General features: G+C 36.9%; 3 protein-coding genes and 1 pseudogene across 3 annotated transcripts; 3 read left to right on the top strand and 1 right to left on the bottom strand.

Annotated features, from left to right (window-relative positions):
- Positions 1 to 4815: 4815 nt before the first annotated feature.
- Positions 4816 to 5712, top strand: LOC126602664 (uncharacterized; annotated as a pseudogene).
- A 2836-nt stretch (positions 5713 to 8548) lies between these two features.
- Positions 8549 to 9173, bottom strand: LOC126601467 (uncharacterized). The gene has a single exon (XM_050268177.1). It carries the CDS (start codon positions 9103 to 9105, stop codon positions 8713 to 8715), a length of 393 nt encoding a protein of 130 aa, XP_050124134.1. The 5' UTR covers positions 9106 to 9173; the 3' UTR covers positions 8549 to 8712.
- Positions 9174 to 15158: 5985 nt separating this feature from the next.
- Positions 15159 to 20010, top strand: LOC126604965 (uncharacterized). The gene is made up of 8 exons (XM_050272303.1): positions 15159 to 15558; positions 15726 to 15856; positions 16885 to 17833; positions 18282 to 18373; positions 18487 to 18561; positions 18706 to 18767; positions 18840 to 18909; positions 19091 to 20010. Exons 1-8 carry the CDS (start codon positions 15381 to 15383, stop codon positions 19805 to 19807), a joined length of 2274 nt encoding a protein of 757 aa, XP_050128260.1. The 5' UTR covers positions 15159 to 15380; the 3' UTR covers positions 19808 to 20010.
- Positions 20011 to 21568: 1558 nt separating this feature from the next.
- Positions 21569 to 24181, top strand: LOC126603596 (transmembrane 9 superfamily member 11). Its single transcript, XM_050270503.1, has 2 exons — positions 21569 to 21757; positions 21976 to 24181. The coding sequence occupies exon 2, from the start codon at positions 21997 to 21999 to the stop codon at positions 23968 to 23970; it is 1974 nt and encodes a 657-aa protein (XP_050126460.1). The 5' UTR covers positions 21569 to 21757; positions 21976 to 21996; the 3' UTR covers positions 23971 to 24181.
- Positions 24182 to 27184: the final 3003 nt, after the last annotated feature.

Here is a 27184-nt window from a genome sequence, read left to right as displayed (position 1 = left end):
AGTTGCATTAAAATTTGAGAGAAATGTGAAGATGTTTAATTACATGATATATGTACTTAGAAGAATTTACATTTGGAGGAAGTATAGAATAAAAAACTAAACCAGCTAGCCCACAAGCACCAATTCCTTTCCTCAAAATCAATTTGATCTTGATCGGTAGTACTAGCGGGGAGTACTATAGCTAATTAGGGAGAAAAATAAGATCATGAGAAACTAAAAACATTAATTAAAATTGCTTCTCACGTCCTATTAACCTTTAACTCCTTTGATATCACCCGTAATCATCATGCGATCAAGCTAGCTAGCTAGCCTCAGAAAATCTCGATCTATTGTCTGGGTGACAAGTCCGAATTATGAACCACATTGAGAATTTCTCTGTTTCCGGTTCAAAGTGGACATGCACATGTCACAAACGAGAGGAGAAGAGAATTTAGAAGTTGATGATGCCTGCATGCACAAGGAACCAATATCGCTCCACGAGTGTTTCTTTGGGAGGAAAATGTTCCTTTGACATGCATTGGAGCAAACACCAACATTGGAGTGAAGAGCACAACTGCAGTTCTTATGGTACGGCCTTCGCTCAATTTCAGAATCCTGCATTGACAGACTTCCTTCAAACACACACTGAAACATCAATCCAGCAACTCCGGTGCTTGACATTCTATAAGGTTGATGAATTGAAACTCTTGAACTAAGTTTCGTGAAAGGCTGTGACTGTCAGCGACTCAGCAGTGTAGGCTCTTTTGCTAAGCGTTTGTGTATTGTTGTGTACTGTTGAAACATTTGCATGGTTTCGAAAACGTTTATATAGTAGCGGGGGATTAAGGTATGATAAAAATTATAAAAGGGGGTGTGGGGGAAATCAAGAAAATTTTTCTCACGTACTTCTTTTTGAACTCGAGAAGTTTAGTTATGGGATTCTTGTCAAAGTGGAAAGGAAAGACAAGTGTTTGTTTCTATGGAAAATTCAGCTTTGTGCACATGTGCCCTAGTTTTTCCATACACAGAGAGAGAGAGAGAGAGAGAGAGAGAGAGAGAGAGAGAGAGAGAGATAGAGAGAGAGAGAGAAGGAATTCTTGTTTGGTGGCTTAATTGGCTTTGGTATCTAAGTATTGATTATTTATGTTTCAGGTTGTTAATTATCATAGATTAATCCGCAGAAAACGTTATATGCTTAACCTAACTACTTAGAAGGGCTGCTTTGTTCGTTTTATTGATTTATTATTATGCATGCAATAAACGACCCGTCATTGATCGCTCGCTTTGAAACCAAATTAATATGGTTTTGTACTTTCATTAATTGTTATTATATTTGTCTGCACCACTTAGGGTTGAGATGTTGGATCTTTAGCTTTTACTCCAATTTTGTTGGTTAATTGAGTTTTACATTTGTTTGCGATTCCATTCTATAATTTTGCATCAAGTCTTAGAGGAACTTTGAATAGATAATTTCACCATCCCTTGATTAAGGTTGACTTCAAATTTGATAGTTTTTCATTAGTTAATAGTTTCAAAAGTAACAACCCCAATTTTAAATTAGTTGACGAAAGCTGTGCCTTCAGTCTCTTACACCCATATTGCAACAACTTGCAAGCTATGACTTGTGCATTAATTGGTCTAATATAAATGGTATATATATTTATTTCACCATCAAGGTCTAGTTAGAATTTGAATAATACTAGGGAGATCATATATTTATATTATATTATTATATCATATGATATGGTGAATGATACATATAATCGAATCGAATGAAAAAAAACTCATTAATTGACATGGCATGCACATATCAATTACTACATCATATGATACATCAATATAGTATCAATATGTGGTCTCTCCAACATTTTCCATTATGTTTAGATGATGAAAATAAACTTGAAATTTGGATAAAAGTCAGAATTTATAAACATGCACCAATTTCCTTGTTTGAATTCATAAAGATGAAATTTAGAATTTTCGCATAGAAAAAAACTTGTGATTTGAGACCTCTAATTCCCAATTTCAAATTCCCTGTAAATAATTGTCCTTTTCAAATTTCGATGAGTGAGGTTTTAAAAATAAAAAATCTAAAAAAAACTCAACCATAAGTGGCTAACACCTCCACTTGTCACCACTACCCACCATCATTATCACCATCACAAGGTTCTAAAAGACGCTAGGCATAGTTGGGCAGTGAGCTAGGGTCTAGTGTCTAGGCGGCTAGGAGAGGTCTAGACGGAGCCTTAGGCAGATCAGACAAATTTAAGTAAATTTGTTGTACATTGTATAAATAAGTGTTTTTTATATTTAAAAATTACATAATCATATAGGGATAAACAACAAAATAGAATGATATATAGATTATAAAGTATTAAAACATATTCAAACAAACATATAATAAGTGTTCATCTAGCAAACATGTAATGAGTATTCATCCAACTATTCACCAAGTCTTTTACAATTTATCCAAAGAAATAAAATGCAAAACGAAAGTTATTTATTTTCTATCCAAGTGAGAGTCGCAACTTAAGTGGCTGCCAAGGCCGATCTAGGCGGGCTAGACAAGTTTAGGTGCCCTTTCTTAATTTTCAAATGTCTAAAGCTTAATCAGGACAATAGTCAGCCGCCTAATGCCTAGGTATGAATTTCTAGAACAATGCACTATTACGGCTACCACCACCACCACACATTGATGTCTTCCCTGCCTTTGCCACCGCCACCACCACCACCACACATTGGTGTCTCCCCCGCCTTTGCTACCGCCACCACCCACCATCATTATCACCATCACGACTGCCGTTGCTACCATATAATGTTGTCTCCCCCGTCGTTGTCGCCGCCACCACCCATTGTCATCACTGCCATCACCATCACCACTACTAGGACATTTCCTAACTCCTATCTCTCATTTATATACTAATGACTATATACACAGATTAAATTCTGTGTATAATTCCGTTGTTCTTTTAAGTAACTAAACAAGAAAATTTATAAATTTTAGAAAATAAAATTTCATCATCACAATTTCTGTTATTTTAAATTTCTTAATAATTTAAAATTTTCTCATCCAAACCCAAACATTTCAATATTTTCTTTTTTGTTGTGGTAACCGGTAAATATCTCACATACTTTCGAAGTTCTTTTGATGATATACGGTGGGTGTCTCAAGGCCACGGACCATTTGTCTTAAGCCAGTGGACTGATTATTTCTTTTGCTTAGTTTTCACTTGGGCTTTGATCCCCCTTGTTTCACCACAAAAATGAAGGCCTAATTGCACTAATCATCCATGTAGCTATGTAAATGCCGGCCTTGTCATGAAAAACTCGGTATAATACTTTTGCGGTTAAGCTTTGTTATTAATCTTAATCTGATTCGAACTTTCCATCCTAATTTGACCAATTTTCCTCGCGTGTGAGCTATGTGAAAAGTCGAAAGGTTATTTTAAAACATCGAAACTTGTTTCACCCTTAAATTATGTTTGAACTGATCTTATTCACGTCTTCACGTAAGATGCATAGATGCACACAAGCAAAATCAAACAAAATTTGAACATGAAGTTTGGTAGTCCTTTGTGTTCTCCACCTCTTTGTGTAAATTGACTAAATTCTCATATTTGACGCTTTTGTCTATGATATTTTTCCTCGTAGCCCTACTTTGAGTCTTGTTTTGGCAGGGGCTGTGAGCTTTGGAACCAAGGCACGCATATCGGCAGCTTGTATTTAGTACTTTGTATTAACAAATTAACAATGTACACTTTTCTTGGTTGAGCTGGTTGAAACTTGGCTATCATCAGGCATATGCATCAGTAATGTGATAAATGTTATACTAAACAAAAAATATACCGATGTGACAAGAAAGAATGACCCCTGCAATTGGAGGAGATACTTTTATTTTGTTGTAACTTGTTGTCTCATTTGGAGTGTGTAGTGTGTACCACCACAAAACTACCTCTCTGTCTCTCTCTGTCATGTTCTTATGTGGTAGCCATCTCCGTTGTCGACAGTGAATATTTGTAATACTTATATTCATTCGACAAGAAAAAGATAACATTTTCTAATGGAAAATTATACATATATTAAAATTGGGTTTTTCCTAGCACTGTTTTTCACTGTTTGTGAACAGTGAAATGGCGGTAATGCCCTTATTTGCTTCTCTGTTCTCCGTTGTTTTCCGTCCTTGGCACAATAAAATTACTTATTTGTCCGCGCTGTGCATGCGTAGGGGTGAATTTTTTTGCCAAATTATCATACCAAAGTTGTGCCAAAAAATTTGGTGGTAATGGTACGCTATTTGTATTGTACCATACATTTTCAGTACAGTAATGGTATTCAAAACCATTACCAATGGTATACCGTACCGTATCACTCCTATTAATATTATATCATTTATTTATTCATTTATATATGTAATTATGTATTATTATCATTATATATGCACTTCTATATTTTTTGCCTAGTCATCTATCCAAACCATCCTCTCACCCTCTAACCTCTACTTTCCCAATAAAAAAACCTAAGCCTTATCTATTGCGACTTCATATTTTCACTCATCTTGCCATGGACTTCATCTCTGTTGGTCCCGTTCCGGCGACTCTCTCTCTTCGCAGTCCATCTCATCTTCTCCTTCATTAAATTGGGTTGTCTTTCTCCCTGGCTTCGATCAGCAATTATGTTTGCACCTTTTGAATTTCTTGCCTTATATGTAGGTTTAATTTAGATATTCTCGCATACTTTTTTTCTCCGGATAGTGTACTGTGTGTGGACAGCTTCTGAGTGGAATGGTTGTGTGTCATTAAATAACATGATGTTATCGTGGTTGTGGCTGGGTATATGATGGCCCAGGTGATGCCACGTGAGAAGATATCGGTTTTATGGAGGCATGAATTATGGTCACCGGATAGTATAAATAGTCACCGGACTATACTGACTATTTCTGTCGAATAGGATAAATAGTCACCGGATAGTATTGACTAAATTAGTCGGGCGTTTGGTGCAGTATCGGACTAATAATCGTATTATTTATACTGTGTTTGGTACTGAACCAGATAAGAAAAGAAAAAGAAAAAATTTGAGAAATCTTTGTTTGTTTGTAGGCGTCGGAGATGCAGCGGCGGAGAAGAATGAGAGAGATCTGGTAGCTAGAAGAAGATGCGGATAGAGGAATTTTTTTTCTTCTTTCAAATTGCAAACTTTCTGAATCATTGCAAGAATTCACGTTTCAAATTGCTAACTTTCCAATCGAGCAGATGGTGATATCGAACTCGTCAAACAGTAGATGTGGAAGGAAGAAAAATCGGAGTAAGAGGACTAGGTTCGCTAGAAGAACTGAGAAGGAAGAAGAAGAATAATACGATGGAAGGGAACCTGCGTTTCTGCTTTGCAGGTTCGCCGGCGGAGGAATTGGGTTTTGAGATTTGTGGGAAAGAGGGGGAAGAATAGAGGGAGGGGAAACGAAGAAGAAGATGTTCATCTCTGTTGATTGCGTGGTGGTAGGCAGTGGAATCAGTGGGCTCTGCATTGCTCAGGTGCTGGCTAGCAAGCACGGCGACGCCATCCCAAATGTCATAGTCACGGAGGCTAGGGATCGGGTGGGAGGCAACATCATCACCATCGAGAAGGACAACTATCCTGGAGCAGAGATAGCGGCTGCGTCTGGAGAGGAAAGACCCGACTAAATTGTACCGTGGTTTTGGAGAGGATAAACAAGCGAGTGTTTACCGTATAAAGTAGGTGGGACCGGATTGTTTAATCTGGTGACTATTTAATACAAACGGACACCAAACACCGTACTCCATATTATTAGTATTATCCAATGTCTTATACGATATGCCAAACGGGGCCTGAGAGTTCTATTTTTTGGATTTCCTCCCTTATATGTAGGTTTCGTTTAGTATGCGATGGTAACATAAATGGGTAGCAGTTGGATTATTTGGGACTCAATGAGAGACATAAAGACAGAGGAGGAACTTATTCTGTTTCTTATTGTAAGTCGATCAAATTTGGAAAATTTTACATGTAAAGATTGAATATGTTGAGGAGTCACTCTTCTATATCTAGTCAAGAAGAATTACAATAACTCATGAAAGTGGCCATGACGTTTGAGGAAATTTTTTACTTTTGCCACAAGCCAGGCACTTATCTAAAACATATTTAATTAACTTGATTGTCTTTGTTGCCACTCTGTTTGCGTTATGAATATCAATGGATTCTAAGTTTAGCATGTGTTTTTTTTATTCCCACAGCTACAGTTCTCTAAGCATGCTTACAGTGGAAACCATGATTCAAAACAGTGTATATGTCTTTGCAAGCTAATCCTACTGTTAATAGAACTATGTCCTTTATCTCTGCTTGCATGCTTTTTAACATGGAGAAAAATTGAATTTGTATGTTAGAATTAGCATTCTTCTTGGTGTTCAACTACCTGGAAAGGGTTCTTGAGATTGTATTTTGGAATTAGTGTTTTTGATTCAGAACAAAAGGTCAATAATCAATATTATACCAACATACATTTAATAGCTCAAATTTATATACAACAGCTGATTTCTAATCCCGCAGCAACGCGCCGGCATTGCTACCTAGTAATATCTAAATTCCCTTCTTGTTCTTTTGATTTTTTAAATTTTATTACTATAACAAAGTTCTAAAAGATGTTAGGCGCTGTCAAGCTGAGATCAAAGGCCTAATGCCTAGGCGGCTAGTAAGGAGCCTAGGCAGACTTAAGTAAATTTATTATAAATCGTATAAATAAGTGTATGCTTTTATTTAAGAAATACATAATTGTATTAGAATACATAAATTACAAAATAAATGACATACTGATGATAAAATATTATAACATAATGAAAACATGGGTAACAAGTATATAATGTGTTCATTCAACTATTTAACAAGTCTCTTACAATTGTCACTTAGTACTACCGTCTAGTGGTATTCCTCTTCACTTGTAAGTGAACAGTCTTAGGTTCGCTTCTCACCAAAGGTGAATTTGAACCACATTATTGTCAGCTCATTGTAAGGCTAAGCCCAACCCTTTCCCTGTAGTGTAGATAATTTTGTTTGTTAAAAAAAAAAAAAGTCTCTTACAAATTAGAAAAAATAAAATGCAAAATGAAGGTTTTTTATTTTTTGTCTAAGTGAGAGTTGCGACTTAGGCGCGTGCATAGACGGGTCTAGGTGGATGCCTAGGCAGGTTTGGAGGAGGGGGCTAGGTGGGCGCCTAAGCAACTTCATGCGTCATTTCCTAATTTTCAAACTCCTAGAATTAATCTGGACGATGGCTAGCTACCTAACGCTTAAACATGAATTTTTAGAACAGTAATTTTAAACTACACTAAAAATTTTAGATAGTTGATGAACTTGAAAACAATGAGTTGAGAAATGCCTCATTCATCGGACAATTTCTTATTTACGTGCCTCAATTCTCTTTCGATGAATCGATTTATTTAATTTAACGGCTAGAAAAAAAAAAGTACAAACTTTTGTTCTCTTTAATTAATATTTGAAAATGACAGGTTGGGAAGCACACAGACGGAGGGACATGAGAACATGGATGGCATTTCACTTTGTGTGTCATTTCTTCTGTTTGTTCGTTTTCTTTTTCCTCTTTTTGTTATAATATATAATATATTAACACAAGTTGTCTTCGAATCGTTGAACATGGCGGTGGCAGCCGACTAAACAGCCCATCCAGCCTACAATACGTTATATACGTGCGGTGGTGTTTCCGTGTTTGCATTGTATTTCATTGGTTTTATTGACTATTTGGCAATTAAACACGTACACTTAAAGGCTGATGATTGCAGGTTTACTCTTTCGTTATGTTAACGGCTCTCCAATTCCTATGCATTATTTTTAAGGAACTTTAACGAAAAGCACCCGGTACTGTTCACTTTAACGAAAAATCACATTTTTACACTAAAAAGTCAATCCTGGTACTATTCACTTTACCCTTTATTTTGTCCTTATCATTAAAACTCAAAGTTTTCAAGCCATTTTCATTAGTTTTCCTTTATTTTTAGTTTTAGATCCAGGAATCTCCAGAAAAATCTGAAAGAGTTTTATTTTCAAGTCACCAGAAAACTCTGGAAATAGGTTTATTTGCAAGTCACAATTGAGCACATATTCAAACACGATCACTTATGATTTATTTGTTAAATTGAATGACTCGTTACATGTAAGAAAACAAAAAATTACCTGTACATTTTTGGCACCAACTCTAATGAAATATTAATTTTGAGAAGGGTTACCGGATTACATTATCTGTATGATCCTTCTAACAAAAACACGCGACCTTGTTATGTTATATTTTGATCTCACTCGTTCACACACTGATTTCATCAAATGTAAAAGACAGCTCTTGGCTCAACTCAGAAATCTAGCTAGATCCCCAAATTGGGTTTTGAAAGGACATGATTTCAAATTTGCAGTCTAAAAATGCAAATTGAGAATGAAATTGACAAAGCCCGGTAGAAACAAATTAGAACCCAGTACTCTGTTTGGTGATTTCAAAACAGAACTAAACCAAAAATACGAGATCAAGTTCTTAATATCTCATATAATACGATGATTGCCAGATGAAAAGATGGTATTGATATGATGGTGATCAGAAAAAATTATAAACCTCTCTGAATATGCTCAAAATTAGATTCAATTACAAAACTTGATTATCCCATAATAATTGATCAAAGAAAGTAAGTATACATATTGTAATGATCAAATCACAAACGTACATCAAACCTTGAAGAAAACAATCTCCTCTTCCTCATCCTCCTCATCCTCATCATACAAAGTATCCAATTGTTGATGCGAGTGCCGCCGATGATGTGCCCTCCCGACCGCGTGGTTGTGCTGAGCCGGCGAGGAAGACGGCGAGGAGTGCACGGAAGAACCGGCGGAAGCCACCAAAGCCAAGTTCCCTTCGCTCCAAGCCCGCCTCAGCGGATACGACACTTTCTTACTCTTAGGCCCTCCGTGGGTGCATTGCTTGTTACGTGACTTGTTGTGTAGGGCGCACCCGCAGTTGCGGTGGTACGGGCGCCGTTCCACTCCGATATCCGACCCCGATATGCAACCCTCGTACACGCACCGGAACAGCCCGTCGGCGGCAGCTCCTGCAGCGGCCATGCGATCCGTTGATTGATTCGTATTGAATACGTGTTGCAGGTCCAGAAATAAAGTTTAGAGGCAACGGGGGCAATTTATAGGAAAAGGGGTTGTTGGTAGTTATCTAGTGAAGAACAACGGGATAGGGCTGAAAAGGACAAAAGGGGGAAAGCAGTTAGTTGTCGGCTAGGCAAAATTTTTCATTGTAACGGGAACGCAAGTGGTACACTATATGTTTTAATAGAAGTTGTGAGAAAATTTATTTTTTAAGCTATTAATTTTTTAGTACACATATTCCACAATTTGTATAGTAACACGTGATATACTACCATGTGTACTGATTACACTGAAGAATCTCTCATCAGCTAGCTCCTAGCTGGGTTGCTGATTGTGATGTATGGAAAGAGATCATCTCAGGATCTCTTCCATCAAAAACATCAAATCAAGTGACCGAGATCCTTGAAATTTAGTACAACGGTTAAAATTATTATAACTTTTTAAAATAACTTCTATTTTAAGATTATTTGATTTGATGACTTTGATGGAAAAGATCTGAAGATGATGTCTTTCCGTGATGTATGAGCATATGCCGCAGTAAATCTAGCGTTCAAGCCGTGTGTTGTGGGTTGGTCATAGTCTGAGTTAATTTTTGGCATGCACTTCTCCATGTGGGCCTGTTTGAGTGGAAATTTAGCAATGAGTTGGGAGAGAAATTGGGGAGTGAAGTTATTAACAATAAATTAATTAGATACTCTAAATTAGTTAGGCGTAACTGAGTTCCCTGTTATATGGTATTTTTAGTCTACTTGTATTATAAGATATATATGATAATAAAAAACACGTGTATCTAATTATTAATTAGTATCAATTATATCGTTCATGTGTATCATAGCGTGTGAATTAGTGTGTATTGTTAGTTTTTTTGGAAGGGTTAAGCCGTTAAAATACTTAAGATCATCTCCACAAAAAAAAATCAAATTTTAAACATAAAATTTACACTTGAAGGCTTGTGTGGCACATTAATCTTTTTTCATTAAATAGTGCTCTTCACCTGATATGTTAAATTTAAATGATTATTTATTACACTATTTACTTTTCATGATTGTAATTGCTGATGTGGACTTGTTTGAGTCTGCTTATCTTAATTCTTGTCTTTTTTACTGTTATTGCTTATATGAATTTTTTGGCTCTTCCCTTGAAGATGCTTTTAGACAACCGAAATTACTTATGTATGCATTTAGCAACAAAATTTGAAGGCACGTCCATGTGATATAAGTGTTTTCTGAAATAGCATGTGTCATTGCTCAAAAGTTTAATTACAGTTTCACCTTGTTTATGCTATAAATGTTTATGAACGTATATGCACTTAAGATAAGCAGACTCAAATGAGTCTCTAGTAACATCATGTGGTAATGTGATTAAAACACTTTGAAAAACTAAAATTCTAATTAGGTCACCCTAAACTCAAACTCATCATATATGTGAGGCGTGAGGAGAGGATTAGCTTAGCAATTATTTATCGGTGTACTTGTTTGTGTATGTATTTGGTATACTATATATTGCTGCCGTATTGCTAGAATGGTGTTGATCCTAAAAAATATCTCGTTCACCAATCATGCAAAAAACCAATTTTTTTTGGCAATTTGTGGGATTAAGTATCTATCTACATTACTTCTCAAGACCAAAGATCAACTTTCGTGGAGCTATTGACTTACTTGTGTTAATGAGAATTTTTGTGGCTTGAATTTGTGTTTGGACCTAATTTTACACTATCGGTCTGAGCAATCGAGGCCGTTGAATAAGCAGATATTAGACCGTTGGATGATAAAGTGGTTGAAATGATTTTTAGTTATTATTGAGGAATAATATTGTGTTTTTAAATCATAATATTATCTCTTAATATTAACTAGGATATTTAAACCTAATATTTGATATATCCAATTGGTTGTTTTGGAAAAAGATGATCTGATCCGTCTTCAAAGGATCGCGCGAGGACATTTGAATAGGTTCATCTTATCAGGCCCCAGGTGCATGCAATCTCCTACGTGGCTAATTATTATCAAAACCTAAGTCCTATTTCTGATACAGAAGTGGGTGGTACAATTCAAATTGACTTGGAATTCATGGATGGGATTGGTGCACGTGGGTTTGGAGATAAAAGGATTGGATTCATGCATGTACGTAGGGAATTAGGAGACCATTTTCCATGCAATTCATGCATGTAGAATCATAGATGATCTGGTGGATGGGTGATAAGATATGGTGCGTGGTGCCTAGGAGTTTGAAGTTGGCTACAATTCTAAATACGAGTCTTATCAGGAGACTAGTGTATCTAGTCTGAATACAAGGAGAATGCAATTGTCAACTATTCCAGGATGTCAAGATGACGACAAAGGCTTATGTGATAGCTATCTCAAAGGAGTGTTCTGCTTTGGGCCGGAATTGCACCGGTCGGCTAGTAAATACTTTGTCCCTATAAATACAGAGGCAATGTCAACAAGAAAACCCCCTCCAATTCAACACAAAAACTACCCTGCGCAAACCCTTGCTCTACGCGAAACCTCTCAACAACCTTGAGATATTTATTTTCTTTTTCCGCCTACACATCTTCAGTTTGGATAAACAGCACTGTAAAGGCAATCGGCGACACCTTTAGTTTAGATAAACAGCACTGGAGCCGTAGAATCAGCCGACCGATGAACACCTTCAGTTTGGATAAACAGTACTGCATCGAGGCCGACTGATTACCTATCCAAGTCTCGGCCGACAAGGATTTTTGAGTCTTTGTTGGTAGAGGTCATCTCATTAGCCTTTTCGGCGAAGTGAGGTGTTACAAGTTACTGGGCTCGTCACATTGAACGCCGAGTTTTATGATAGGATATTCACAAGTAAGTTTTAGAGTTTGGCATTCTAACGACCGAACCACATTCACCATCAAGACATATATCTCTTTTGAGTACTTGTGTCCGTATGGTTTGGAGCCAGTTTGGCGTGCTTATACTCTCACGAATATAATCACCATGACCGAACCTAGTGCCGACGATCCGTGAACTTCACAGAACTAGCAGCCTTGTCTTCAGGCTCTAAAACCCAAAGGCCGAGACGTGTTCCTTCCTCGACCGCAGTCGCAAGATCAAGAAGTCAGCAACGCGCTCAATGCAACATCAACACATTTTTACTCCCCGGCCAAGCTCGGTCAACGAGTTGGCATGTCCCACACATAACCGAAAGACGTAGTTAGCTCATTAGTTACTCGGCATACGTGTCACGTAAGCTTGGTAGTTTTTAAGGTCAACAATTTGACACATGCATTACATTGAAATGGGAGTATGCCTAGAAAAATCTGCTATATTAATTAATTCGCATATTATAATATGAGTAAACAATAAATTATAAGCAAGTGTACAGTAATGTGAGTGAATTATAATATTACGCGATCTTTCTTAAACAATTCTAATGTATGTACGATGCTTGTAAAAATTGTTGACCAAAAAATGGAAAAATAAAAAGAAAATAAAAAGGATGCTTGTAGAAAATTAAAGAACATGCATGCACTTTGATTCCTTTGGATTCAACACCAACACCAGCTAGCTAAAGTATTGTATTGTTGCTTGGGATTAAGAACTAATTAAAGATGCAAATAAATATTTATATTAGCTAAATTAAAGAAATAATAATCAACGGTTAAGATTTTCTGATGTCAGAAGGAAAATAGCATTTGGGATCGGGTCTGGGAACCAAGTAGCATGCAGCAACAAATGGACGGATACTTCTGCACTATCATGTGAGACTCTAAGCAACCCATGTGAGCATTGGAAAGGTGATGCCAAAGCATCACGATTGACGATCTTAGCAGGAAATAGTAAATGCAATTTACTGAAGGGGTGGTGAAAAAAGAAATGAACTTTAACGAAAAATTTCTGATACTGTTTATTTTAATGAAAAATTACATTTTTATACTAAAAAATCAATCTTAATATTATTCACTTTACCCTTTATTTTGTCCTTATTGTTAAAACTCAAAGTTTTCAAACTTTTTTCATTAGTTATCCTAAAAAATAAAGGCAGAGAGAATAATTGGGCATGCATACCATACCTACAGCTACATGCTATGTTGGACTTGGAGAACGGAGAATCACGTAGTTGTGATACATATACTAGGGTTACGGCGTGTTACCAACTCATATGTCGTAATAATATTATACAATGTTATTAATTTATGTATCATAATATAATATATATATATATATATATATATGTATGTGTGTGTGCGCGGAATTTATAATTTATCAAATCAACGATATTCCTTGAAAAAATACATATCAAAAACATGTACAATACACAAATATCAACATGATTTTAAAAACAACAATTTCAAAAATGTCAACTAAAACAGACAAAAGTCACACAAACTGCTAAAATAACTCACTTCAACAAAATCTTGCATAATCCGTATGCAAGCTCACATGACTGAAAACAATAAAATCAAACAAGCCTAAATAGTTTGCATTTTAGAATATAGAATTAGTGAATATACTTATATTTGTGTATTACATATACAAAACGCAGTTATAGTTACACCAGAAAATTCCCCCACCCTAAGAGAAAATTGATATGTAACAAGATATATCCAGACATTTTAAACTAATAACACAATATTCCGTTGAGAGAGACTTAAGCATATCGTCATCTTCTATAGGGAAAAAGCTTTCCAGTTAATAAAGTCGGCAAAATCTAAGCTAATATGTACCAATTCTACCAAATTTATATATGTATATGGCCAATGCATGCCCGTCTGTGGTCACATCTATTTAATTCATGGGAGGTTCTTTTCATTTTCTTCCAACTGCATTTGCTTATAAATATTAATTAAAACTTTCCACCATTAAACGGCAACCAAAGCCAGCCAAGAAAAAGAAAAAGATTCAATCCAACAACCCTCTAACGCTAACCACTATATGGGTAACCAACTGATGATTATTGGTAAGACCTTCAATATATATAATCTTTATTAAGTTCCACCTCCCCAAGTACCAAATTTTCTTAGGTACTCCAGCTAGGCAGTGGTCCACTTCACCACTCAAAAGGGAAATTATCACAGCATGATCATATTGGTGAGCTTGATCATTCCTTTATATATATATATATATATATATATATATATATATATATATATATATATATATATATATCGTAATTTAATCAAATATCGAATGGGGATATTCCAAATCATATATCTTAATTTTTCTGAATTTTTGTTTTTTTAATTAATGCAATGATATATTTACACTAAGAGGATGGTGACACTTGGGCTAAGTCACAAAACGAGTCATCCACAATAATTTGATTTGACCCGCTTTTAACGAGAATGAAACTTAAGACCTCTCATTTATCAATGAAAAAAAAATACATATAGACCATAGTAGACTTCTAAATTTTGTTTTGAAAAGAGTATAATGCATCAATTTGTCATTATATTTCTTTCTTATTGGTAAACTTTCTTTCTCTACGGTTAGGTCATTCCGTTTTAGTAGAGTAATGTTGGGAATCCAACATTTTTGTAGGATAATGCTATTCACATACTTTTTTTTTGTCTCTTACACACCTTTATTAATTTTTGTCAATTGATCTTGTTCAATTCATTCAATCCGACGGCTGAAAATTAAGAGGGGTATGTGACAGGTAAAAAAATTGAGGCTATAAAACATATTGTATATAACATGATGTGTGAATTGACGCATAAAACTTAGATCCAATGAAATAAACTTATTAACTGACATGACATATACATATCATTTATCACACCATTCATTACACCAAAGAAAAAGCCTAGGTGGGCTTTGCAATGCCATGTGGAAGAGATAATAACTTGTTGGGTGCAACTCGGACGCATCAGAAGACTCAGTGCAGGGCCTAAAACCCCAACTCCAAACATAGTTCGCAAACTGTTTTTGGGCTCGAATCACGTTTTGGACCACTTAAGTTTGGGCTTGGGTCAATGTTTGAACCATTTGAGTTTGGGCCTTGTCCATCTTCTTAAGATTCTGAAGCCAAGCATATTCCTACTGCATCTTCCAACCCTCCCTCCTGAAGGAAAAAAAAAAAAAAAAAAACAAAGGAAAAGACCAGTCGCATCAGAGCTGTCCGCGCCACGAAGTCACCGACTGGTTCATCCTCCTCAACGGTGCGGATAGAACCGCACGCGTCCGTCGGACTGCAGATCCAAAAACTCTCATTATTTTTTCATCAGACCTTCTCTGTGTGGCGGCAACAGCGCAAAAGCTCAGAGCGCAGCCATGGCTGGAGGCAGAGGAAGAAGAAGACCCAACAGCAACGACAGCAGCAACTTAAATTGGAGCAGCGGTAGGAGAAGAGCATCGTCATCGTCGTCGTCAAAATCCAAATTTCGAGGAGGTCTGCTCGTGGAGGGCGGCGTTTTATCCGATTGGTCATACCCTCAAACCGCTCAGCGAGGTCGTTCCTATATCTCTATCAAAAGATAGTAGTTTGCTAATTTTCTGTTTGGTTTCCGGGGAACTAAAGGATACTGAGATTTGAAGTGGATATTTTTTATTCAATTACAACCGATAATGTTTCCCTATCGGAAAAGATTCAAACTTTTATTGAATTTTGAATTTCAGGGAAAAATCCGAGTTCGAGCAACAAATCTGCTACGAAATCTGTAGCAAAAGCAGCTTCTGGGTCGAAAAGTGATTCTCGGGGATCTAATGTTACCGCTATAGGGTTCCAATACCCTTCTGTTGAATTTCAGGTGTGTCCTATTGGCTCAAAAGCTTCTTCCTGATTTATTTATTTTTTCAATACAAGAGAAAATGTCTTTCTTTTTTTTTCTTTTTTTTTTTGTGTATTTTGTCGTACCAAATACATTTTTAGCTGTATGATCTGAGATTTAAATTGATTTTGCAAAAAATTATTTGTTTTAATGGATTGGGTTCTAAGTTGTGTGGAAATTTTAGTTATTAGCATTTTGTGTTTGTAGTGAAGAAAATATGACTAAGCTTAAGCAGTTAACACTTTCCTCATGCTGTTGTTTACGTAAATTATAGTTCATCGAAAGTTTTGTTCTTTGTTTGAACAATAGTTAGTTCGTGGGGAAGTTTGTCGTATATTGCTAATTTAAGTCACTGCAAGCGACAGTGGCGGATCCAGGATTTCAAGATCGGGGTCCCAACATAAAAGTTCAAAAAAAATATATTAGCCTAATTTGGTTCCATATCACTATTTCCTATTGAATTTGGTTCATTGAATAAATCAAGATTAATCTCAAAGGTAATAAAACCAACAAATTCTCCTCAGCAACATAACTCAATTAGTGACTCTACAAAGATAAAATTTGTTAATGTAATGTATATATTATTAATTGGGAGTTGGGACTAGAGTCTAGGATTAAAAAACTTATATGAATTTGGAAGAAATAAAATTAGGCAGCTAAAGGCGGTGGAACGGCAAATGGTTGTGGGGAATAGGGTAACTCACCTGCCCAAATTGTTGGAGGGTCCCGAAGGTCGATCACAAGTGTTTCTTCGGGCTTCCGAAGGGTCCCGGGACCCCCTGGGTCCCTATATGCATCCGCCAGTGGCAAGCGATGTTTGAAGCATAACGTATGCACTTGTTAAATGTGGTGAGATGTTTGAGGTTCTGTTTTGGTCACTTTGGAGAATGTGTACGTAGATAATTGTGAAATTATTGATGCATTGGATATTCTTTTTTTTGTTAACAATTAAGTAGGAGCATTGGTTCTGCATTCATGTAGTTTGGATATGCTTTGGTTTTAAACAGGAGGGTTTCTATTCAGAATTACGCAAGGGTAGTGATGCAGACAAAGATATGGACGAGTCATGCCCTTTGGTTTTAGTTGATTACAAGGATACCCAAATTTTAGCTCATGGGGACCAAACACAACCGTCAAGCCCCTATGAAGTGGAATTTACTTATCACTACGGTTCAAGTTTTGTGTTAGGTGAAAGCTCTCATAGAGGGCTAGGGTTCTCTGATGAACTTGAGGAAATCCCAAGTGGTGTTGAAGATTCCTCAAAGCAAATGGAAGAGCCAGAAGATTCATGTTTTAACTTGCAATCTTCTGAGAAACATATGGATGCCAATGATGGGATGGATTGTGAAGTTGGCGATGATGAGATGGCTGAAGAGATGACAACAGAGATGTTGTCGCCCAAGAGGAACTCAGGCTTTTTGTCAATTGGTGGCATGAGATTATACACCCAAGATATTTCTGATGAAGAAAGTGAAGAAGATGAAAATGGAGAGTCACTGTATGAAGGAAGCTCAGGCTCTTCTAAGTCTGGAGAACGACTTGGATCCTCTGAAAGTGAAGACTTGTCTGATAGTGATTCAGATATAGATGACGAGGTTGCAGACGATTATTTAGTGGGAATTGGTGGTAGTTACAACATCTTAAGTTCCAAATTTTTGGTGGAACAGGATTTGGATGAGCCGGATAAGAATAGCTCTTTGAGGAAGGGCTTTGATGAGACTTTGCCGAAGTTGGGCGGAATTGCTCTTCAGGATGCATCTAGGGAGTACGGTAGGAAGAAGGTCCAGTCACAAAAGAAATACAATGTGACTGAAAGACATGCTCGGTCTTTGGCTATAGATGACCTAATGCTTGTAAAGGATACAAGAAATTATTCCAAAAAGAAAACTGTTGCCAAATTTCCTCAGTCTTGGCCTGCAGAAGCTCAAAGGAGTAAATTCTCAAGACATTTTCCTGGTATAAGATTGCTAAGATATCTTTATCTTTATAAGCTGCTTGCATATGTTTAACTTGGTTAACATGTGTCTGTTCCATGAAGGGGATGTGATACAGCAGAGCCAAGTTCGTAATGAATTTCAGCGATTAAAAACGTTTTACATTTAAGTGCTTTTTCTTTTCAGTTGGGGAAGCAAATGAGCTTTCTCATATATCCATAGTTTCTAGTATCCCTAGTATCCTTTGATGAGTATGATGAGAAGTGGATAGTTATGAACTTAGGATCTCAATTTGAATGACTTTGCGGGCAAATTTGCCCACATATCATGGGGTAATAAATGTCTGAGGACTGTCTGTTTATCAAAAACAGGATTCCTGTATGATATTGTTATTCTTTTAGGTGGATTGTCATTCATGCCTTTGGCTTATGCTATCTATTGTTCTAACTTCTAACTGACTTTCCATTCAGGGACAAAAAAGAAACATCGTAAAGAAATGATGGCTGTGAAGCGTAAGGAGAGAATGCTGCGCCAAGGTGTTGATCTTGAGCAAATAAATCTGGTATACTGCTTTGTTGTTTTGTGTGAAGTTGTGTGCTGGTACACTCATGGAATATGTATTGTGCAATGCTTTATATTTGGACTATATGACAGCTTTGTTCTTTTCTATTTTAGAAAATGGAGCAAATTGTTTCAGATGCAGTAGATATGTTTTCTTTTCAGCCTATGCATTCCCGGGATTGTTCCCAGGTATGGAATTTCGATTGATCTCTTCAATTTTCCGTTTGTAACTTATTTGATCCTCATAGTTTTACCTTTTGCACTTTCTGTGGTCACTTCATGTCCGTCAAGTGTTTACTTTTCTTTGATAGTTTGTGCTTTTGGATATTTTAGGTTCAGCGATTATCCGGAATGTATGGCCTGAGGAGTTCCTGCCAAGGATCTGGCAAGAAGAGGTAAATAATTTTGTTTCGTGAATTATAGTTAAACAAAGAAAACATGGAATTGATGTTTTTTTCCTTTCCCAGATTTGTGACAGTGATGCAGACACAACACACTGGCATGCCATCTGCAAGTGATAGACTTTGTCTTGAAAAGGTTAATCACGATTCATGGTTACAAATTACAATTAGTGTATTGTATGGTCAGGCTCTGCATTTTTCATAGTTTGTGTTTCTCGTTGTCTTCTTTGTTCTGCTCTGAAATATAATCACTAAGTACTTCGATCCTCTACGTATGCATGTGCAGCAAAATTCAGTGATTGTTTTCTATATTTCAGCTGATTGGAGCTGACATGGAGGATGCTGATTTCTCTGTTGTTGAGCCTGGTAGAGACAAAAACAGGCCAAGGAAAATTGGAAAAGGAATTGATTTTAAGACACCGGAATCTAAACAATCCAGCCAAAGAAAGACGCCGAAAACGTCAGCCAAACGTGGCAGTGGGAATATGGATTCATATGCTAATACACCAGTATCATTTGTGTCAAGTGGCGTAATGCAATCAGCGGCTGAGGGTTTAACTGTTGACTCAATAGAAGCAAGTAAAAACAAGGTTGCTGCTGAGTCAACTGAATATCGTTCCTTTGAGGTACACACTAAGGGTTTTGGATCAAAAATGCTGGCTAAAATGGGATACATAGAAGGTGGTGGCTTAGGAAAAGATGGACAAGGTATGGCTGCGCCCATCGAAGTGATCCAACGGCCTAAATCACTTGGCTTGGGTGTGGAATTCTCCACCCCCGTTGAGATCCCAGTCAGTAAAACACCCCCGGTAAAGAATATCCCGGTAAGAAGAAGATCTCAGGCTCAGAGTTCTCAAACTCAGAGTGAAAGAGTTGGATCTTTCGAAAAGCATACCAAAGGATTTGGATCGAAGATGATGGCGAAAATGGGTTTTGTTGAAGGCATGGGGTTGGGGAAAGATTCACAAGGCATTGTCTACCCTCTGGCTGCAGTCAGGCTACCGAAGTCGAGGGGATTAGGTGCCTCAGGTTAAGTGAATTTTAATTTTAATTTATAATTTCTTACTTCTTCTTGTTCTAAATCTGCATATGCAATTATGCATGTGTATTATCATCAATATTAACTTAAGAGTTGTTTTTTATTCACCATAGATCTGTACATTCAATTTTTATCATTGAAAATAAAGCATGTGGCATGGTGACCATCAAAAGCCACCATGTGGGGTTTCTGTCTTTATTCCTGATTCAAACCGTTCCTGCAATTTGCAACAAAGCCACCATGTGGGGGTTTATGTCTTCTTCTTGAGAGGAATTTCTCTGCCCTGGCTTTTACCATCCCCGGTTCATTCTCTCTCTCTCTCTCTCTCTCTCACGTGATGCAGATGCACTAATGACTCATTTACTAATCTGTAATCGGAATTCAGTTCCGCGTTTTTATTTCGATTATCATTACGTAAATGTGCCACAAATGAGGAGACACGAAGAAGGGATATCGAAACCGGGTCGGGGAAGTATTTTTCCGGTTCCTTCTTTGGGGGCTGGTTTTGACAGCCGTGGTGGTTCATGGAATACTATTCACCCATTTGCAGCTGAATTATCTTGCAAGCAATCATATTGTGCACCAAATTTGGGATTCCATTAACACGTGAGATGTGCACATGAAAGAATAACATCAACCATCTAATTTGACACAATGGGAGAGCATAATATGTAAAATATGGAAGATGACTACGTATTCTTGTTTAGGCCAGTTAGTAAAGGCTCCTTTCAAGTTCTCGTTTCGTAGATCCAAGTAGTTTAGCAAATGCTAAGAAGACTTTCTTAAAGGATGATTCTTTATGAATTTTTTGCCAGTTTAAATTTAACATCAATTCTCGTACAAATATTATAAATCATGATGTAAAAAACATAACGTAACAGAAAAACCACGACGACATCATTTTTGGGTGTCTCTTTACCACTTCTCTTTATCTAAACGTGAAAAGGGGTTCAATTCTATGTTATGTATTATTCTATTAGTTTTATTTTTCCGATGAGAAGGTAACTTACTAGACGGCCAACCTCAAATCCATTGACCAACTCATGAATCCTAGTGCTTGATTCTTGGCCATTTTAATATTGGAGTTTATCGAAGTCGTCGTTCGTGAATAACACGCACGAGTGTGATTTACTAATATCATTTACTTTCTATCAAGTAATATTATAGTAACTTTATTATTTTCTACCACAAGTTTCAAATTGGACCTAACAATCGAGAGTATATTTCAAATCGTCTAAATGTACCGAAGAAAGTCGCGACAAAGTACAATGAACTTGCCTCATGACTTTATAAATAGAGAAATATCAAATCGAGTCACTAAAAACGTAACATCTTATCAATTATTCAATTATGTGCATATTTTAACAAAAAAATATAAATCGTATGAGTAAGTTTTTTTTTTTCTTTTCTGAATTGTTCTAATGCAAGTTTTTTGGAAAACAAAAACAATGTTACTTTCTTCTTTATTTGATTTATAAGCTCTTTAACCGATGTGTTTTTTTTTTTTCAAAAAAATAGAAGCGACCTTGTTGATTAAGCGAAACTCAAATACATAAACTTTGACTAACGGGCGTGTTAATGACTTAACAACAACGTTCTCAAATAAATAAATGTGACAAAACAAATAAAAAATAAAAGTCTCATCGAGGAAAAAATTAGGCAAAATGGCAATTCTAGGAAAATGACATAAATTTAATTAATTAAAATGGCAACTTAAATGTAAAAGGAGAGCGGAGATCCGTCCAGAAAAAGTTAGGCACTCTTCTGAAGAAAATCCAACCGTATAAAACTTGCACCCCATAATACGTTCACTTGCATTTGTCTCCTCTTCCTTCCTAAAATCCCAAAAAACCCATCAGATTTGCGGAGTTTCAAGATCTCGCTCTGCTGCTCCATTTCTCAGAACGCGCTCTCCAGGTCGTCCATGTCTGGCACTCCAATAAAGGTCAGTGCAGATCCTTCCTCACTTCATATGGGTAAATAAAAAGATGGAATTTTTAGTTCTTTTGCTGTTTATTTGGTTGTTTATAGATCTTTAGTGCTGTGAAAGTTATAGTTTTGATTAGCTTTTGTGATTGAATTTTGGTTGAATTCGAAAACCCATAGGGAAAATGTGCTGATTTTTTGTTTTTGTTGCGTATTTTCTCTTCTGGGTTCTCCCAGATCTGACTCAAACATTGAAGAATGGACGTTTCTCGTCGATTTACGATTTGGGTGTTTACCATTTTGTTGATTTTTGAATCCGGATATGGGTTTTACCTTCCGGGTAGTTACCCTCACAAGTACCTTGTTGGGGACAACTTAGGGGTGAAAGTGAATTCTCTGACTTCCATTGATACCGAGCTACCCTATAGCTATTACAGTCTCCCCTTTTGTCAGCCCCCAGATGGTGTTAAGGACAGTGCCGAGAATCTCGGTGAGTTCCTCATGGGGGACCGCATTGAGAGCTCTCCATATCGGTTTAAGATGCATACCAATGAGACTGAGATCTTCTTGTGTCAGACGGATCCGTTGTCGGCGGATCAGTTCAGTCTCTTGAAGAAGAGGATTGATGAGATGTATCAGGTCAATCTCATTCTTGATAATTTGCCTGCAATCCGATATACCAAGAAGGAGGGATTTTTGTTGCGGTGGACTGGGTATCCTGTGGGAATTAAGGTTAAGGATGTGTACTACGTGTTTAACCATTTGAAGTTTAAGGTGCTTGTTCATAAGTATGAAGAGCCCAATGTAGCACGTGTGATGGGTACTGGCGAGGGGGCGGAGGTGATCCCAACAATTGCTAAATCAGATTCAGATGAGCCCGGTTATATCATTGTTGGGTTTGAGGTGATACCTTGCAGTTTCATGCACAATGTGGATTCTGTGAAGAAGTTGAAAATGTATGAAAAGTACCCTGCTAAGATCCTTTGTGATCCCACCACTGTGGCAATGCCGATTAATGAAAAGCAGTCGGTTGTATTCACTTATGAGGTTGAATTTGAGGAGAGTGACATCAAGTGGCCCTCACGGTGGGATGCTTATCTGAAGATGGAGGGAGCCAAAGTACATTGGTTCTCTATTCTCAATTCTCTGATGGTGATTACTTTCCTTGCTGGTATTGTCCTTGTGATCTTTTTGAGAACTGTTCGGCGGGATCTAACTCGTTATGAAGAGCTTGACAAAGAGGCTCAAGCACAGATGAATGAGGAGTTGTCTGGCTGGAAGCTTGTTGTAGGGGATGTTTTCCGTGCTCCAAGCAACCCTGCCCTGTTGTGTATAATGGTTGGTGATGGGGTTCAGATCCTTGGGATGGCATTGGTGACCATACTCTTTGCTGCTCTAGGGTTCATGTCACCTGCTTCTCGTGGGACACTTATCACAGGGATGCTGTTTTTCTTTATGATCCTTGGTGTTGCAGCTGGTTATGTTGCTGTTCGTCTTTGGAGGACAATTGGCTGTGGAGATCAAAAGGGATGGGTCTCGGTCTCATGGAAGGTTGCTTGTTTCTTCCCCGGAATTGCCTTTTTGATTCTGACTACTTTGAATTTCCTATTGTGGGGTAGTCACAGCACAGGAGCCATTCCATTTTCTATCTTTGTGATTCTCCTTTTGCTGTGGTTCTGCATTTCCGTTCCGCTTACTCTTGTTGGTGGATATTTTGGGGCCAAGGCACCTCACATCGAGTACCCAGTTCGAACCAATCAAATTCCCAGGGAAATCCCTGCACAGAAATACCCATCCTGGCTGTTGGTTCTTGGGGCTGGCACTCTCCCCTTTGGCACCCTATTCATCGAGCTCTTCTTTATCATGTCCAGCATTTGGATGGGCCGTGTCTATTATGTGTTTGGGTTTCTCTTGATCGTATTGATCCTTCTGGTTGTGGTTTGTGCTGAGGTATCTCTGGTTCTAACCTACATGCATCTTTGTGTGGAGGACTGGAAATGGTGGTGGAAGTCATTCTGTGCTTCTGGTTCGGTTGCCATATACATATTCCTGTACTCCATAAACTACCTTGTGTTTGATCTCAAGAGCCTGAGTGGACCTGTCTCTGCAACTCTTTACTTGGGGTATTCGCTATTCATGGTTGTGGCAATCATGCTTGCCACAGGCACAGTCGGGTTCCTCTCTTCATTCTGGTTTGTGCACTACCTGTTCTCTTCGGTGAAGCTGGACTGAAGAACGTTTAGCAACTCAAAGATTCGCACTTGAAGAAGAGTTAGCAGCGATCGTTTAGGGAAGAAAGAGTGCAAACTTTTACAGATGTTCTATTATATGTTACTTTTCATTTTATCATGTTAGGGAACTTAGTTCGTTGTAATGACAATAATTCGTCCAGTTTTACTAAATTCTTTAATAGATGAACATCACAGCATCGATTGTAGCTTCATACCGACGTTATTTGCATTCTGGCGAATAGGAGAGGATAGAGTGAGAGAAAGAGGGATACATTCTAGTTTATGGTAAAGTTGGCAAGTGTGATATTATCATCCAGTACTTGATTTGATTTGTATGGTTTTAGACTTGTTTATTTTCACAGTTTGGAGCCAATCTGGTTTCGTTTTATTAATGTCATATGCTTCTTTTTTCGGTTTTTTTTTTTTTTATTTTATCATTACCTTGACACACAAGTCTCGAGTAATCAGGGCCCCGGGTTATAGTTTAAGTAATCAGGGCCCCGGGTTATAGTTTAAGTGGCTAAGAGTATTTAGTATCAAACGAGATTGGAGTATGCTTCATCGTTCGAAAAGTGCTACGTCTTTCAGCTTCTCAATTACGCAAGAGCCCAATGTCCAAATATGGGCGCTCTCCTGTAAGCTTAGCACAATTTTCGACTCCACTACTTCCTTTTACCACTCTCAGTTTCTCACACTCGTAAATATTTGTTTGTGAGGATGTGAAGAGATATCTCGCATCTGAAAGTTAAAAAAAAAAAACTTGCATCCAGGTGAATCTGCGAATGTACTAGTTTGCAACGAAAGAAAATGGATCGATTAATAATTTATCTTCTGCAATGTGCCATGCCTGGAATGTTACGACCTTACGTTGGTTGACATCTGCAAGTGTTCTCATCACTGCTTACTTTGTGTTTTAGGTTTCTTACCCGAATCGCTATGAACTGTACAAGAGGGTCGAAGATCCTTTCGGAAAAGAGAAGTACGTAATAGTAGTACTGTCTACATTCCCTGTAAAGCCAAGTACCGATGAAGTGAACGATGTGTTTGAAGGAAAGCCTAGGTAACTCTTGTTAAGGATCATATGTTCGTTGTATTCGTTTAATTTGATAGAGTGACATTTCCCTAACCAAAGATTTCATTTCAATCAAACTTTTGCAGAAATGAAAGCAAGAAAGCCGTAGGATTTTGTTAAGGAATACGTTCAAATACTTGTGGAATTTTGCAGGTACAATGTTCTGCTATGCTGTTTTAACTATTTTTTTTGCCTTGTAGGGAATTCTTAAGTGGTATATTTTCAGTAAAATCTTAAGTAAGGTGATAGAGGACTGAAAGAATAAAATGTAAAGTTTGCATAAGAGCAGCAAATCAAGCATACGGGTGTAAAGAGTGAATGTTATTAATCGATTGAGCTGCGTACGAGCCACTTGTTGCATGTTTTTCCTTTTAAATTTGCACTCGATGTGTCCATTAGCATTTGTGTATATGTATATGACGTCTGGGAGTGCCGTGCGGGGGCAACTTGCGTATGAAAGTAATATGTTCATGTGCAAGAGTTGAATATTTAGCAATCAGATTATTGATTCTTTAGCTAATTATGTAGCTGAACATGTCGGCTCTCATTGGTGGGATTATGTATTGATTTGGTACTGGGTGTTTTTATAAAATGTGGGTATCAAAACAAATTGAGCTCAAAAATGTGTTTAGTAAACACTTAAAAACAGTTTATTTTCACAATTTTGGATGAAAAAAAAAAGCTGAAAACGTGAAGCAGCAAAAATGAACTTATTATCACAGTACAACAAAAACAGTTTTTTTTCAAAGTACAGCAATATCAAACCAGCGTCCTCCTTTTGCAACTACAGCTTAATTTAAGAATTTTTTAAGATTTCCCAGCTATCACTTTTCATGATTTTATTAGCAGAGTTTTCTTTTGCGGGATTAGATTTTTTTTATTCTCCCATCTTTGTGGTACCTTTTTCTTCTTTAATAGTTTAACAAAAGTGGGAGTTTGATCCCCTTTTATTTCAAAAAAAAAAAAGTGCAGGAGTTGAATATGTAGTTCGTTGTGAGGTCTTGCCAGGTGTTGTAAATGGTGATGATTAGAAAATTGATAATTTTTGGGAACATGGAGGAAGCAACATTATGGGATTTTTAATATGGAAAATTAATGAAAATAGCTCGGAAACTTTAAGTTTTAACAATAAAGACAAAATAAAAGGTAAAGTGAATAGTACCAAGATTAACTTTTTAGTGTAAAAATGTTGTTTTTCGTTAAAGTGAACAGTACCAGGAGCTTTTCGTTAAAGTTCCATTTTTAATAAGAGATATTTGTTGATTTGCCCTCCTAAACTTGTATGCAGCTGCAAATTTTCTCCTTTAACTTTAATTTTAGCTGATTACCCCTTTAAACTTTTTAAATTAGTCAATTTCCCCTTGCACTTTTATTTTGGCCGATTACCCCCTAAATTTTTATAAATAGCCGATTCCCCCATTGGCATTAGATTTTAAAAACCTTCATTCAATTTTTTCATCCAGCCAATGTTTCACCCTTTTTGCTTTCATATAGTTGTCATGTGTTGTTTCTGTATTCAAGATGGATGAAAAATTGGATGTAAATGACAATGGGGGAATCGGCTATTTATAAAAGTTCAAGAGGTAATCGGCTAAAATTAAAGTTCAAGGGGAAATTGGCTAATTATAAAAGTTCAAGGGGGTAATAGGCTAAAAGTAAAGTTCATGAGGGAAATTGATAGCACTATACAAGTTTAGAGGGCAAATCGACAAATATGCCTTTTTAATAAGGCTAAATTTTTTTCATGATCCTTATGGTGATACCCTGCTTTTAAATAGACTCATGTGGTGAAAAGCTATTAATTGTAGGGAGTTTTAACAAAACACTCCCACTACTATTCACTTTTAACGAAAAATCACATTTATACCTTTCTCTGGTACTATTCATTATACCTTTAAAAAGGAATTTTTATTAAAAGGGAATTTTTTTTTTTACTTTTCGTTAGTTTTCCTTTAATTGCATTCGTTATCAATCATAGTCCAAATTGGATTTTTCCTCATTCTTCTGTCATTTGTAGGGGCAAAATTGTTATTTTTGTTTTTATTGATTCCATCAACCAATCACAAAGCGCCATATGGACATTATTTTTATTTTTATTTTTAAAACTTTTAGAGCTACAATAAAAGAATAAATAAACAATAAA

Source organism: Malus sylvestris, chromosome 15 (genome assembly GCF_916048215.2).
Source record: "Malus sylvestris chromosome 15, drMalSylv7.2, whole genome shotgun sequence".
NCBI lineage: Eukaryota > Viridiplantae > Streptophyta > Magnoliopsida > Rosales > Rosaceae > Malus > Malus sylvestris.
Note: the sequence above shows the minus strand (reverse complement) of the source record. Positions and strands in the feature narration are given on the sequence as shown.